The sequence below is a fragment of the Urocitellus parryii genome, chromosome 4, assembly GCF_045843805.1.
Source record: "Urocitellus parryii isolate mUroPar1 chromosome 4, mUroPar1.hap1, whole genome shotgun sequence".
NCBI classification, from domain to species: domain Eukaryota; kingdom Metazoa; phylum Chordata; class Mammalia; order Rodentia; family Sciuridae; genus Urocitellus; species Urocitellus parryii.
The window spans coordinates 198303096-198320186 of NC_135534.1; the positions used below are offsets into that span (position 1 = coordinate 198303096).

General features: G+C 35.2%; 1 protein-coding gene across 1 annotated transcript; it reads right to left on the minus strand.

The window, feature by feature from the left end:
- Positions 1-659: 659 nt before the first annotated feature.
- LOC113197835 (N-acetyllactosaminide alpha-1,3-galactosyltransferase-like 1) lies at positions 660-2148 on the minus strand. Its single transcript, XM_026410336.1, has 3 exons — positions 2132-2148; positions 1884-2021; positions 660-1326 (listed from the first exon to the last, which is right to left on the minus strand). Exons 1-3 carry the CDS (start codon positions 2146-2148, stop codon positions 660-662), a joined length of 822 nt encoding a protein of 273 aa, XP_026266121.1.
- Between the last annotated feature and the right edge of the window lie 14943 nt (positions 2149-17091).

Sequence of the window (17091 nt, forward strand, 5' to 3'; positions counted from 1 at the left end):
TGCTCTAACTCTGGGCTACAGCCCCCATTCTTTTTATTTTATTTTTTTATTTTGAGACAGAATCTTGCTAAGTTGTCCAGGCTGGTCTTAAACTTGCAATCTTCCGACCTTAGCCTCTGGAGTAGCTAGGATTATAGGTGTTTGCCACCAAGTCCATCCTAGAAAAATATCTTTAATTTGCCTAAATTCAGTCAGATGTTAGACTGACTGAATACTGATTGAGGTTATTAATCACAAGCAATGTATATCACAATGCTGAAAAATATCGTAAATATCTGATGTACAAGTTTTTGAATATTAATTTTTTCCTTACACATTTATTTTGATGTTGTATATGTATAAATATACATATTTCCTCCTGAACTAGGGCCTATGTTTCTTCATAAAAATCACTGTATACCTCCAAAGGTATTTCCACATTATTTGTAATACACATATAATAACATTATATAAGTAATAATTTCACAAGAAAATATCTTCTATTTATTCTTTATCCAGCCCAGGGAGAATTAAACAATGCAAAATTGGAAGGAGAAAAGTAATTTATTTTTGAAGTTTGTACATTTTTCTGAGTTTCTGAAAAACTCAAAAATTTCACAAGTTATATAGTTGAGGAATTGTTGTGATTCCTTTATTAATTCAGAAGCCTAATGTAACTATCAAGTCATTTCTGACTGCCATACTATTTTAACATGTTTTATTTGTGAAGGAGTTTTAAATTTTGGATCCCAATTGTATTCTGGTGATAACAGTTTAGTGGGTTTATTGACAAAAAAATATTTGTTTAGGTAGCTTTCATACATGCAGTTAAGTTCTTTTGTGGTGTCTTGCACAAATCCTTTTAGATATTGTCTAATGAAGTTTAAAATCATACGTGGTGTTCCACCAAAAATAGCACGATGGTAATAGAAATCTCCTTGTCCGAAGGGAATGAAAGCTGTTGATTTATTTCTTCTCTCATAAGGATACTCTCTAGTATTTTTAAAATACCACCATGCATGGAGTTGAGCTACTGATTTGCCCAGAGATTCTACTCCAAAATCACTCTTAAAGATCTGGTTTATAGTCATAACGAAGAAAAAGTTGACTTCATGCTGGATGCTGTCTATGAGATTCACACTCAAAGTCTTCATGTATATGAAGTCACTGTCTGCCAATGATCCTTCTTCAATTAGAGGCAATATTTTATACGTTCTGAAAGTACCTAACTCCACTAGAGGTATTCTTTTGGTGTTATCAGTGAAGATGTAGAAGATAACATTGTAGCCAACCATAAAGTGCTTATTAGCAGATTCTAGGAACTGTTCCAGGTATAGATTTGTAAATCTATGAAACATGAAAAAAGGGATTGTTTTGCTACAATTCATCAGGAGAATATATGTCACTTAGCATGCTAACGTTTGCATCAAGGATGGTAACAAAGGTAAGGGTAAAGAGAGGCTGGGTCTACAACTTCAACTATATTTGTTAGTGAAAAAGACCTCAAGTACATGTGTGAAGACACGAATGGTGTGGCTCTACTTTGTGTATAATAAGAGACATGAAAAATTATGTTCTATATGTATACTATGAATTGAAATGCATTCTGCTGTCATATATAACAAATTAGAAGAAATAAATTAATTACTTTTTTAAAAAAAGAATGGGAACATGAGAAGAGCCATAAGTTTATTGTGAAGAAAGAGAGTTAAATGGATATTAATGAAAAGATTTAGAAGTAGCATTAAGGACTCAATTAGGCTTGAGAAAATAACCACTATACAGTTAGACAGCCAGAAATAATGATCAGGGTTAATCATAAGTAGTTCTTTGCATATAGAAAGACCATGCATGTTCATCCATATTTTTCCAAAATAAAAAGGACAAATATTAGTATCACCTACTTTCTAGTAGCAAGTGTAGCCAAGCCTATGGTAATGTTCAGCCTTTTGTAATATTTTTCCAGGACCTGTCTATTGTAAGTTTCTTGCCATATGATTGGAGCATGCCAGTCAGTTATTGTTATAACATCAGAACGTTTTCTGTGAAACAGAGAAGAAACAAATCAAGCAACGTCACTTTTTTTTTTTTTTTTTTTAATGAGAGTAGAAGTTGTCCAAGTGGTAATAGCTAGAAGTTATGGAGTACTTACTGAATGCCACGCACCATGTTTAAGTGCTTATATAACAGTGAATCCTTTCAATGTCCTGTTATTATTATTAAATGCTTTTATTATTGTTATTTTTCATATGAGGAAACATGGGTACAGATTAATTGAATAATTTGCTTAGTACCAAACAGCTAATAAATGTCAAGGTCAGTATTTGAGATCCAGCCAGTCTAGCTTCAGAGTCTGTGCTTTGGTTGTTCTCCCATACTGCCTTTTGAGCTCAAGGGTTATTTTCTTCAAGCTCTAACTACATCTTAATTTTAGGAAGTCCAGTGTCTGAACATTTCTGTGATTATTTCCTCAAGTAAATAGTACCAATGCCTCCTTATGTATTCTTGTTTTTTTCTTCATTGTCCTTTTTCTTTTTTTCCTCTCTTCTTTTCTTGGGAGATCTAGAATACTCCCTTTTCAACTTTTCCCTAATGTTTTAGACCCATATATGCAACCTGGAAGAAAATGAGGTTAGTCCAAAAAGGGAGAAAAACATGAGGTTTACTTTTTTTTTTTTTTTTAATGGTGCTGGGGATTGAACCCAGGGCCTTGTGCATGCTAGGCAAGCACTCTACCAACTGAGCTATATCCCCAACCCCAAGGTTTACTTCTAATGATATCAAAATGATGGAAGAAACAGCAGTACTAATAAATAATTTGAATGGAGGAGGGTATTAAACTATTAAAGCAAATTAAGACATATATTTTGGAAGGAATTGAATACAAAGTCATTTTTATATTGGGGAATGCAAGCTTTAATTACTAATATAGATCTAGACAGGGTAGGTTTGGCAACCCTTACTAGTTATTAATAATGGTTATTATAATATGTAATAACAAATCCTTCAAAGTTCCCTCTCTTACTATTTTAGAGATTCTTTAATTTATATATTTATATATATGCAATACTAGGATTGGGCCCAGGGGTGCTATAATTCTGAGCTATATTTCCAGTCTTTTTTTTTTTAAATTTTAGTTGTAAATGTACAAAATACCTTTATTTTTATGCATTGTGCCACTGAGCTACAACCCCACCACTCCAGTCTTTTTCATTTTTTAATTTGAGACAGGGTCTTACTCAGTCCAGGTTGGCCTTGAATCTGTGATCCTCCTGCCTCAGCTGCCTCCTGTTACACCATGCCCAGTTTATATAATAATTTAAAAAATCCTCTATACTTACAGCTTATAGGCACACATTTCTCCTTAAACAACAATCTAAAATTTTATCTAAAACCATCCAGCTGTATCCTTGTCAAAATGATGGCAGTTATAAATTAGTATGCTAATTTATAAAAATATAAATTTGAAAAAAAATTAAAAATATCTATTTGAAAGGATTAAAACACTTTGAAGATTATTCCTTTTTTCTAAATATTGTGTAAATAAGATTTAAGGTTTGCTGCCAGAATGAAAAAAAATATCTCTGAAAGTAGGAGGCAATTAATAATCTGGGCTAATAAATTGTTTAATTAAAGACAAAACAGAAGAGGAAGTAGGAGAAGAAACATGAGTCATTATATTTGTAATTTAGATATGAAGCCCTTCACCTGGGAGGTAAATGCTGGCCAGAGGGCATCCTGTACAAAAAAGGACTCTCAGTAGTCTGGTGACAAGACGACTATTCTTTGAACCTGTCAGCATCTTCCCTAGATGTCCTCATTGCTGGTTCAATGAGCCTCTATACAAACTGGCCTCAGCTACAGGAATGGAGATTACACATGGGCTCAATAACATGGACATCTTACTAAGGTTGTGCTATAACCAGTGCTGAGCACCCAATCTGCCACAGCAAGGGCTGACTCAGAGCCCACAGAATGATTCTGTTTCCCAGGGGAACTACCCAGCCATCTGATAGCTGTTTGACTACATTAGACGGCATCACAAAGGGGATATCACCTTTTTCTCTGGGAAAATACTTTTATTTTCTGGTATGGATTTGCTTTGTCTACAAATCTGCCAGCTTCATTGACTTGCAGAATATCTTATTCATTTTCATGGTATTACACAGTTGCCTCACCCATGTTTTATGGTAAGAAAAGTGTGGCAGTTGGCTCACTTCCATAATGTTCTCTGGTCTTTTACGTGCATTCCTTTTTAGAAGCAGCTGGCCTGGTAAAAAGTAGAATGATCAGTAGAAATCTCCGTTTCAGTATTAGTTGAGAGATAATTCTCTGAAAGGTCGAAGTACTTAATGTCTGTAAGATGCCATCCACACTTTGAATCAACAACTGATATGAAATACTTTTTCTTCCAAAGCTACAATATGTAGTCCATAAAGTAGGGTGGATTTGGGAATGCTCTTGCTCATGGTTACACCTAATAACTCACTTATGGAATGTTTGGTTACCATTGTTATGACTTTGTGTTCTGTGGGTTCAGAGTTCTTAGTTCTCAGGGGAGGAAGAGCTCCTTTAGGGAATAAAGTCATGGTTCCATAAAGCTAATAACAGTCATTTGAGGTTTCTCATGATATTGAGCCAATAGGCAGCCATAGCATTACTGTGCTGGCTGTGGCAACCGATTCTCATCCCCAAGGAGATACTGAGTTGCTTTTTACATAGTGATGGCAAGGAGGGATGCATATAGAACCCAAAGAATTATCTGGGGTGCCCCTTAGTACTCCCATTTCCAGTAATAAAGGAGTATTAATAAAGGGAAGTTATGGCATCTTGATAAGGTGTGATCACTAGGGGATCCTAATCTTCAGGAATGGAGGTTTGGGTCAGCATATCAGAACTGTGGCCATCAAAGATATTAGCATGGTTAAGGAAACCATGAAACTGATTATCATCTACCTCCTTTTATTGTCAATCTCCTGAACAGCTACAGAAGCAGTAATTATGTTCTTTATTTTCTCCCTTTTCCCTATTACCATGTATGAAGAGTACTAGAGGTGGCTAATGTTACAATTTAAATTCAGATAGGAATGTGACTGAATTGTCATCACCTCCTGATGATAGAGTACTGATAGGACTTTGTGTTTCTCTTATTTGGGAGACATAAGCTTCTTCATCCAAATGAAAGTGGAGAAATTCTGCTGAGTGGCAGAAGGCCTGGATTATGCTAGTTATTCTCCATTTACCTTCTCCTTATCCATTTTTACTGCTTCTCTGCCTGGCTGTATGCTCTGGGTGCAGATTTGTTACCCACAGTCTCTTTAAATAGGGTTTAAACCCACTGGAGTGGGTTCTGATAATGAGAAGCACGAGTATAAGGTTAGAGGGCTATCTGATTTCTTTCTCTCCCTCCAGGTTTGTTGAGACTTAGAAAGTGGCTGTGTCCTTCTGCCTTCAGCTTCTACTTGGATGCTCTTCTTTCATGGTTCTAGCAAACTCCAGTCTCTGTCAACATCATTCTGCTCTTGCCCATTTAGAGCTGGGAGTGGTCACAGCTTCCTGCTGTTGCAAGCCTTTGGATGCTTCTTATGTCCCTTTGGGGTCTCTAAAAATCTCTACAATCCCATCATTAAAGTTTCTGTATCTCAGTTTCTCTTATACCCTGACAGATTTAGTATCTGAGGCAGTTTTAATGCACTGAATAAGGCCTAAGCAGATGATGTTCACCAGGGCAAAAGGTAACCTAACCACAAAGTATAATATTTGCAATGAAAATTTCCAGAAAGAAGGTATACAAATAAAATGTTAAAAGTTTCTAGTATTATGGAGTATCATAGCTGTGATAAAGAAAAGGCATAGCAGTAAGGAGGGATGATATATATATATATATATATATATATATATATATATATATATATATCCTAAGATAGCAGACACATTACTAGTAGAAAATAAGTATTTAAATGAATTTGAAATTTCAATGCTAGACGGTATCAGTAAAGTTTGATAAGATATGATAGATACATGGGCTGGGGATGGATATAGTTCTGTTGGTAGAGTTTTTTACCTCGCATGCATAAAACCCTGAGTTCTAATTCCTAGCACCACATTTAAAAAAAAAATCTGTCCCTGGGGTGGACTCAGCAACACATTGAAAGCAATAAATGAAGAAAAAATTTTTAAAAAAATATATGATACATGATAATAGTGTGGGAGAGTATAATTTTTTCAAAAAGTATATTTGAACAGAAATAGTAGCAATTCCTCTTGTAAGTCAACATTATATTGACCTATATTTAGGGACAGGAAACTGAAATCTAAAAGGAGAAACAGAAGTGATACAGTAGAAATATACTATAAACTGATAGAATAGTGCTAGAACATTTTCAGGGTGTATGTTACCCACATTTACTCTTGTTCCATTAGTACAGTTTCTCCATTTCCTGTCTTTCTGGCTGGATTGTCATATTAGTAGCCTAGTTTGTGCCTTTCAATTTCTTTCTTCATACTTATGTAATTTTACAAATAACATGTGTATAATATATACATATACAGAGATACATATATCCATCCAGGCTTTTAAATTTTGTTTATTTTACGGTAGAGATAATGCATACTTTTCTGCATCTAGCTTTCTTCACTCAGTACCACCTTTTGGAAATCCCTCCAAGTATTCTGAAATAGTTCTCACCAGTTACTCTTTATTTTGTTTTATTTTTGTGGTACTATGGATTCAACCCAAGGCCCCTCACATTCTAGGCAAACATTTTACCACTGAGCTACATCTCCAACCATTCCAATTACTTCTTAAAGACTGTAATTTTTCACATTTCCAACAGTATTTTTCCTACATGTTTAGGTTCTAGATTTTAAAATTTTTGCTTTGATAAGTATAAATAATAGCTCATTCTTGCATTTTACATTTTTCTGATTTCTAGTGAATTTGAGCATTTTTTCATAAGCTTATTGGCCATCTCAATTTGCTGTACTGTTTCATGTTTCTCTCTTTTTTCTCAGTGATTTAGTAAAAGAGTTTCTTATATTTAGATAATTACACTGTCATTTGTATTACAAATAATTTTCCCCCAGTGGTTTTCTTATCTACTTAATTTTGAAGGTTTTTTTTTTTTTTTTTTTTTTTTTTTTTTTTTTTTTTTTGGTACTGGGGATTGAACTCAGGGGCACTGAGCTACATCCCCAGTCCTATTTTGTATTTTATTTAGAGACAGGATCTCACTGAGTTACTTTGCACCTTGCTTTTGCTGAGGCTGGCTTTGAACTTGCAATCCTCCTGCCTCAGACTCCTGAGCCACTGAGATTTTTTTTTTTTTACCCAAATACAATTTAAAAACTTTTGTATGGTCAGACATTTCTTTTTAAAGAGCTACTAGTCTTCCAGCATTAGTTAAGATCTCTTTCTTGACTAGATTTGTGTGTTGTCTTGTAGACTTTTGTTTTTTCTTTCTGGTTTCAGAGATTGAACCCAGGGACACATTCGCAGCCCTTTATTTTTTACTTTGAGACAGAGTCTTAGTAAGATGTTAAGGCTGGCCTTGAACTAGAGATCCTTCTGCCTTAGCCTCCCAAATTGCTGGGATTACTGGTATGTGCCTCTGTACCTAGTGTCTTATAGATTTTCTAACAAGATTTTTATTCTTTTATTTTTTCATTCATCTTAAAATAAGCAAATTGATTTTATTAATAAAGTAAATAAAATTGATTAACTTTAAATAAATTCACCAGGAATAAGATGGTGTTTGATGGGGTCCACTTTTTTCTCCATTTGGATTGCCAGTAGTGCCAGCATTAATGATTCGTCCTTTTCTCACTGATTTTTAAAACACTATCTTTGTTATACTTTCACGTACACTGTGGTCTAATCCCAGGTTCACTATTCCTCTGACCTATTTCTTGTTGATTTACTTAAATTGGTGTTAAAGTATGTTCTGATATTTGTTAACATAAAATTCTATTACCTTTCCTTGGCTATTCTGAGACATCTGTCTTTCATTTTAGTTAAAGCTTATGGTTTTTTTTTTCTTTTTAAAAGATCTGACAATGTGTGTCTTCCCTGATACCTCACACATTAAAGAAGTCATTTCTTTTCTGAGTACATATCTTCAAATAACAGCCAATGTGATACTTAATTTTAAAAAATCCAAGCCTTCCAATTAAAGAACACTGACTTCACCATTATTACAGTTTTAGGAAGTTAGTCACTGCAACTAGACAGAAGGTTTCATACATTTCTTTATTCTACAAATATTGAGCCTCTACTATGTCTAGGTACATTCTAGTGAAGAGAGACAGATAATAAATGAATAAGCAAATACATGGTATGCCAGGCTATGTCCATAAATACAATGGAAAGAAGAAAGCTCGGAGGGTGTGTCATTTTTTTTTCTACTTATCGATTCTTGGTTTTATTTATTTATTTATTTTTTTATTAATAGTTGTTCAAAACATTACAAAGCTCTTGACATATCATATTTCATACATTTGATTCAAGCAGATTATGAACTCCCATTTTTACCCTGTATACATATTGCAGATTACACATCCACATTTTTACATACTGCCATACTAGTGTCTGTTGTATTCTGCTGCCCTTCCTATCCTCTACTATCCCCCCTTCCCTTCCCTCCCCTCTCCTCCCATCTTCTCTCTCTACCCCATCTACTGTAATTCATTTCTGTCTCTTGTTTTTTCCCCTTTCCCCTCACTTCCTCTTATATGTAATTTTGTATAACAATGAGGGTCTTCTTCCTTTACCATGCAATTTCCCTTCTCTCTCTTTCCCTCCCCCCTCTCGACCCTGTTTAATGGTGATCTTCTTCTCATGCTCTTACTCCCTATTCTGTTCTTAGTTGCTCTCCTTATATCAAAGATGACATTTGGCATTTGTTTTTTTAGGGATTGGCTAGCTTCACTTAGCATAAACTGCTCTAGTGCCATCCATTTCCCTGCAAATTCCATGATTTTGTCATTTTTTAGTGCTGAGTAATACTCCATTGTGTATAAATGCCACATTTTTTTATCCATTCATCTATTGAAGGGCATCTGGGTTGGTTCCACCGTCTAGCTATTGTGAATTGTGCTGCTATAAACATTGATGTAGCAAGCAGTATCCCTATAGTATGCTCTTTTAAGGTCTTCAGGGAATAGTCTGAGAAGGGCAATAGCTGGGTCAAATGGTGGTTCCATTCCCAGCTTTCCCAGGAATCTCCATACTGCTTTCCAAATTGGCCGAACCAATTTGCAGTCCCACAGCAATGTACAAGTGTACCTTTTTCCCCACATCCTCGCCAGCACTTGTTGTTGTTTGACTTCATAATGGCTGCCAATCTTACTGGAGTAAGATGGTATCTTAGGGTGGTTTTGATTTGCATTTCTCTGACTGCTAGAGATGGTGAGCATTTTTTCATTACTTGTTGATTGATTGCATGTCCTCCTCTGAGAAGTGTCTGTTCAGGTCCTTGGCCCATTTGTTGATTGGGTTATTTGTTATCTTATTGTTTATTTTTTTTGAGTTCTTTGTATACTCTGGATATTAGGGCTCTATCTGAAGTGTGAGGAGTAAAAATTTGTTCCCATGATGTAGGCTCCCTATTTACCTCTCTTATTATTTCTCTTGCTGAGAAAAAACTTTTTTAGTTTAAGTAAGTCCCATTTGTTGATTCTTGTTATTAACTCTTGTGCTATGGGCGTCCTATTAAGGAATTTGGAGCCCGACCCCACAATATGTAGATCAGAGCCAACTTTTTCTTCTATCAGATGCAGAGTCTCTGATTTGATATCAAGCTCCTTGATCCATTTTGAGTTAACTTTTGTGCATGGCGAGAGAAGGGGATTCAGTTTCATTTTGTTGCATATGGATTTCCAGTTTTCCCAGCACCATTTGTTGAAGATGCTATCCTTCCTCCATTGCATACTTTTAGCCCCTTTATCAAATATAAGATATTTGTAACTTTGTGGATTAGTCTCTGTGTCCTCTATTCTGTACCATTGGTCCACCCGCCTGTTTTGGTACCAGTACCATGCTGTTTTTGTTACTATTGGGGTGTGTCATTTTATACAGGGTGGTTGAGAAGCCTTCACTGATGAAGTAAAATTTGGGAGGAGTCTTGAAAGAAGTGCAAGAATGAGCCATTTGGCCATTTAAAGGAACAAAAGAAGCAAAGTCCTGGGAAGAGAGCAGGCTTCACTTATGTGAGGGATAGCAGAGAGGACAGAGTGCTGCAGTGGAGCGAGTGAGGGAGACAGTAGTAAAGATGAGGCCAGAGATAGTTGTCAGGCAGCAGTTTTATCTATATGTAATTGAGGGAAAGCACTTGTGATGCACATCACTGACAGAGAATTAGTATCAAAAACATTTTATAAATAAACAAACGGAATGCAAATAATTTGACAGAAACAGGTGAAAATATATGAACACATTCACTGAAGATGAAGCACATAAAGACATATTCCATTGCTTTATTGATCAGAGAAATGCAGAAGGCCACAAAGAAAAAGTTTATGTTCATTCTGTTGGCAATACTGGGTATCTGAGAGCATGCAAACCCACAGGCTCTCTTGTTTATTGCTGGTGGATGAATTTAAGTTGGTACACCCACTTTGGAAAATAATATTGGCACTCACTCGTAGGTTCAACATTCACATTCAGAGATTACACTTCAACTCAAGAAGAAATGTATATAAACATTTATAGCATGGTACAGAATAGAGGACACAGTAACCAATCCACAAAACTACAACTATCTTATATTTGATAAAGGGGCTAAAAGCATGCAATGGAGGAAGGATAGCATCTTCAACAAATGGTGCTGGGAAAACTGGAAATCCATTTGCATCAAAATGAATCTGAATCCCTATCTCTCGCCTTGCACAAAAGTTAACTCAAAATGGATCAAGGAGCTTGATATTAAATCAGAGACACGGCATCTGATAGAAGAAAAAGTTGGTTATGATCTACATACTGTGGGAGCAGGCTCCAAATTCCTCAATAGGACACCCATAGCGCAAGAGTTAACAACTAGAATCAACAAATGGGACTTACTCAAACTAAAAAGTTTTTTCTCAGCAAAAGAAACAATAAGAGAGATAAACAGGGAGCCTACATCCTGGGAACAAATCTTTACTCCACACACTTCAGATAGAGCCCTAATAACCAGAATATATAAAGAACTCAAAAAATTAGACAATAAGACAACAAGTAACCCAATCAATAAATGGGCAAAGGACCTGAACAGACACTTCTCAGAAGAGGACATACAATCAATCAATAAGTACATGAAAAAATGCTCACCATCGCTAGCAGTCAGAGAAATGCAAATCAAAACTACCCTAAGATACCATCTCACTCCAGTAAGATTGGCAGCCATTAGGAAGTCAAACAACAATAAGTGCTGGAGAGGATGCGGGGAAAAGGGCACTCTTGTTCATTGCTGGTGGGACTGCAAATTGGTGCAGCCAATTTGGAAAGCAGTATGGAGATTTCTCGGAAAGCTGGGAATGGAACCACCATTTGACCCAGCTATTCCCCTTCTCGGTCTATTCCCTAAAGCCCTAACAAGAGCATGCTACAGGGACACTGCTACATCGATGTTCATAGCAGCTCAATTCAGGATAGCAAGATTGTGGAATCAGCCTAGATGCCCTTCAATAGATGAATGGATTAAAAAAATGTGGCATTTATACACAATGGAGTATTACTCTGCATTTAAAAATGACAAAATCATAGAATTTGGAGGGAAATGGATGGCATTAGAGCAGATTATGCTAAGTGAAGCTAGTCAATCTTTAAAAAACAAATACCAAATGACTCCTCTGATATAAGGGGAGGAAACAAGGACAGGGTAGGGACGAAGAGCTTGAGACGAAGATTTTCATTAACAGGGTTGAGAGGTGGGAGGGAAAGGAAACGAGAAGGGGAATCGCATGGAAATGGAAGGCGATCCTCAGGGTTATACAAAATGACATATAAGAGGAAAGGAGGGGTAAAAAAAAAAAAAAAAACATTTATAGCAACACTGATCTTAATATTAAAAACCTAGAAATTATTCAAGTGCCCATTAATAGGACAGCAAATAAATAAATTGATAAATTGATAGTTGCACAGTAAATTATTATACAGCCATCAACATGAATGTTAGTGATAATTTCCAGATGAATAAAGGGGAAAAAAATAAGTCCCTGGAAACTACATGAAGCATGATAACCTCTTAATAGTTATAAACAACCAAAATTTTAAAATGGACTTTTCTCCCAGAACACATATAAAGGATATAAATATATATTTTTAAAAAGAAGCTGGGCATGGTGATACTGCCTCTAACTCTAACAACTCTGGAGGCTGAGACAGGAGGATCAGAAGTTCAAGGCCAGCCTGAGCAACTTAATGAGACCCTCTCTTAAAATAAAATTAAAAAAATAAAGGGCTGGGATGTATCTCAGTGGTAGCGTGCTTGCCTAGCATGTGAGAACTCTGGGTTCCATACAAACAGATACACATGAATGATGAACCAATTTCAGGAAAGTAGCTATTTTAGAGGGTCAAGTGAGGAAGATAGGAAAAGGCACAAAGGCAGATGTTGAAGTTACTAAGGGCTGTAATTTTTTTCATTAAAAATAAATAAGCAAGCCCTCCATGGTAGCACACACCTATAATCCCAGCAGCTTGGGAGGCTAAGGCAGGAGGATCACGAGTTCAAAGCCTACCCCAGCAAAAGTGAGGCACTAAGCAACTCAGTGAGACTCTGTCTCTAAATAAAATACAAAATAGGGCTGGAGACATGGCTCAGTGTTTGAGTGCCCCTGAGTTCAATCCCTGGTATCCCCCTGCCAAAAAATTAAATAAATAAGCAAGATGGGACTAGGGATATGGGTCAGTGGTAGAGCACTTGCCTAGCATGCAGGAAGTTCTGGGTTCAATCCCCAGCACTGCCTAAATAATAAATAAATAAATAAACAAATAAATAAGTAAGCATGACAGCAAACAAATAAATGGTATATGGGCTTCTTTTGAGCCAATGACAATAAATGCCATGAACCAAGGATTGTTGCTTATCTAATTTTGTGTACCTGCAGTCTGTTAAAAACATAAGTTTGAAAAAAATTCACAGAAGAGGTGATACAAATAAATTATAAAAGATGCTCAAACTCAGTTTGAGAAATGAGAATAAAATTGAAATATCTTTTAACTGTTTTGCTAATAATAAAATATTTGATATTACTAGTCTAGTACCAAGAATAAATATAACAAAATAAATAAAATATTAATAAAATTTATCCACTGCTGATTAGAAAATGAATGGTACAATTATTAAAGAGTAGTTGAGCAACCTGAATCAACTTTACAATCTATATCCTTTTGACTGATGACACACCCTAGGAATTTATCCTACAGATAAATTTACACAATGATATAATAAATATACAAGGGTATTTATTGGAATATTACTTACAATAGCCCCCAAATTGCAAACAGTACAAAGTTAACAGGGAATTGGGGAAATAAATTGATATATGACCATAAAATGGAATATTAAATAACCATTAAAAAGAATAAGGTTCTTCCTTGAGTGTTAATACCAAAATCAAGAGTAGCCACTAATGGCATTTTCATGCTATTTTAAAAGACATTTCTTTCCTCTAATAATACCAGGAATGTTAAACAAGGTAGAGTATGACAACTTTCTCATTACTACTCTCAACTGCTTGATTCTTGGTAAATGGACCCTATATTTATATGCAAAAAGCTTTAAAAGCAGAAAATCCTAATGGTACCTCCATTATGTACAATTTGTTGATAGAAAAAAATCCCCTTCTTCAAATTGAGTTACAATTTTGTGAGCAGAATTTTTTGTTCTTACTTAGAATTAAACCATTTTGAGAGCTGAGGTTCTTCTATTTGATCATTCCTAGGTACAAAGAGAAAAGTCAAATTGAGTAATCCTTTCTCTCAATAAATATTTGTTGAGTTTCTATAATATGACAGGCACACTCTGGTGCTGGTCCCACAACTATGCACAGGAAGCATACAGAAGAGCAGGAAAGAGTACTGATAGATACTTATGGGCCAGAGGAGAAAGTGCTAATAGAGAAAAGCAGAGTTTGGTTGATGCATCAGAGTCTGGAGGATGAGTGGGGCATCCAACATGAAAAGCAGAGTCTGGTGGATGAGTGGGGCATCCAACATGAATTTGAGGTTAAGGAAAACCCTTTAGAGAAGGTGTAGGTAAAGTGGGCCTGGAAGGATAAGGGCTAGTCCAAGAAAGAGGAATGTGTTAGAAGTCATGACCAAACTTAGAAAGATGAGGAGGAGCATGGTTCTTGGGGGTGGGGATGAGTGGGTGGAGACATATTTTTAAAATGAACAGAGTAGATAGATATAATAGATAGAAAGATAGAAATATAGATTTAATTAATTCATTTTAATCTTTAGTAGCTTACTATGTGGTAGGTACTCTGCTATGTGTTGAAATAATTGGATTGGAATAAAAAAACAGGAAAAGGGCAACTAGCAGGACAGAAAACTTTTAGAGACTGATTATTCTGCTCCAGCCAGATACTGTGGCCTCCATCTCTACAATGCTCTTGTGGGTGGATGTTTCACCAGAAACCATGGAGGCCAAAAGGAAGTGGCATAGTGCTCCAAGAAAGTAACTGTCAACCAAAATGTCCCTGGTGAAACAAACTTTGATGCATTTATTTGTAGAATCTCACCCAACAATGAAAAAGAGGGAAGCATTGTTAAACACAACAACCTGCTTCGAATTTCAGCCTTATGCTGAGTGAAAAAAGCTCATCTCAATAAGTCATACACTATATGACCTCATTTATAAAATGCTCTCCAAGTGCCAAATTTCAGCATTTGAAAATAAATTAGTTGTAATACCAGAGGGTAAGGAGGGTCTGGAGGAGAGAGTTATACATGAGTTCAAATGGGACATTTTGTGGTAATGGGATGCTTTTGTATCTTGATCGACATGGTAGTTACATGAATCTACACATATGATAAGATTATATAGCTATATATGCACCTGCTTCAATGTTAATTTCCTGATTTTGATGATTTGAGATGTAACATTGGGGGAAACTGGATGAAAGGTATACATGGTCTCTGAAACTGCTTATGAATCTGTCATTATTTTGAAATAAATTTAGGAAAAAACCTTAAAGAATGCTTTTCTTTATATTTTCATAGGTGTCTTCAGCTAAAAATATTTTGTTATGGGATTCCTCAGGAAGCTGATCTTTCAAAGTGCAAACATTAAAAATATACAGTGGCAAATATAGGACTTTTTAAAAGTTTATTCTTTTGAAGGTTGGTTTCACTATTTTTGGGTTCTTACACCATGATCAATGGTAGAAAACACAGTTGATTAAAGGGAGACTATCATAATCTAAAGAAAAATGTTGTACTTACTGGATAGAGACATCTGAACTACAGAAAATGTCAAAAACTTGTCTAGTGTAAGTGGAGTGTGTTAAGTGAGCAAAATTTGGAGGTGTTTACATACACAAGTTTATATAAACTCTTAGATACAGGTATGCTCATGAGCATAGACTATTTCTGAACTGCTATCCAAGAAATTTATCAGTGGTTGCTTCTATGGAATTCAATCTAGTTTTCTGTTTTCTCCACCATCACTATTAGAACCCATCTAATTGCAACCAATTTGCCCTCAATAGTTGGTAGAGTATTTATAGGACAGATTCTTACCAGCAGATATACATCTTCTGTAAGTGATTCTTTATTCTTTAGATAAACAAAAAAAATTAGTTTTAAATTTAAACAAATGCCTATTATTATTGGAATAACATTACAATATCTAGATTTCAATTTCATCCACCCACTCTTTTGTTAGCCATAACAAGCTAAACACTTTTTAAATGTTAAGCATAATGCTACAGTTATGGAGTACATGACAAATCCAGGCCTGCAATAAACTGATGATCTGTTATTTCTATTTTACTAAGCCCTTTATTATCTTCAAAAAGGTGACATTAATATTATATAACTGGCCAGCAGCCTGTTTTCATTAAGGTACAATACCCTTGGAGGGTAAATAATGTGTAGAATATAATATCAAAGAAATAGGGTTTATTTAAAAAGTCATTAGCTCTTATATAGCTCTTACAATATAGCTATGATTCAAAACAGCATTCAGTAATATTGCATTACTTATGAAAAAGATCATAAAAGGACAACATGGAGGAGGTCAGAATTTGAATTTGAATTTTTCTATGAGAGAATTTTAGTAGGTTAACAAATTTTTTCTCTGGTATAGCCAGGTTTCTATAGCAAGTTGCTTTTAGTTCTGTTCACATTGGATAGAACTTTTAAGTTTAAAATTTCCCCAAACAGCAGTCTGAAACTATCCTCTTTCCTTGCCTTATTTCTTTCTGCCTAGAATTATTATATAAAATATAATATCCATGACATTATATTATATACTTCTTTGCTTATTTTCCTTCTCCACATAGAGTGTAAAGCTCCGTAAGAGAAGTTACTTTGGGTCATTGCTGTTTTCCACCACCTAGAATAGGTCCTAGCACCAAGAAGGGGGTCAATAAATATGTATTCAGAGTTAAAAATATGAAAATAATTAATGCATTGTTTCCTCAAATAAGAGATAATTCTGATTAATTTATTTTTTGACTAAAGCTCATTATTTTAGATCAGTTCTATCAATCATTAAAGATAAAGATTCATCAATATTTTATATTTACCTGAAATTATGCTCAATCCATGTCAACAATAAAGCAAATAAAATCAATAGCAGTATTTTTATTTTAGAATTAATTCTTTTCTAGAAAAGGAAGAGAAAATTTTTTTAGGAAAGTAAAACTGCTTCTTCACCCTCTTCTAACATATTAATGTATGGAAATTTGGTCACCAATCTCAGTGTCTGATTCTAGATAACTCAGCCTCAGGAAGAAAGCATACTTAAGTAAGGGAAACCACCTCTTCTCCTTGAAGTGCCTGAAAAATTTTTTAGGATGTCAACTGTTGATTTTTGGATGAAGTGTATGGAACTTCCTTTGCATTCCTTTATCAAAGTTCACCCTGATTGCATAAAGGACGTTCAATAAAACCCTCCTATTTCA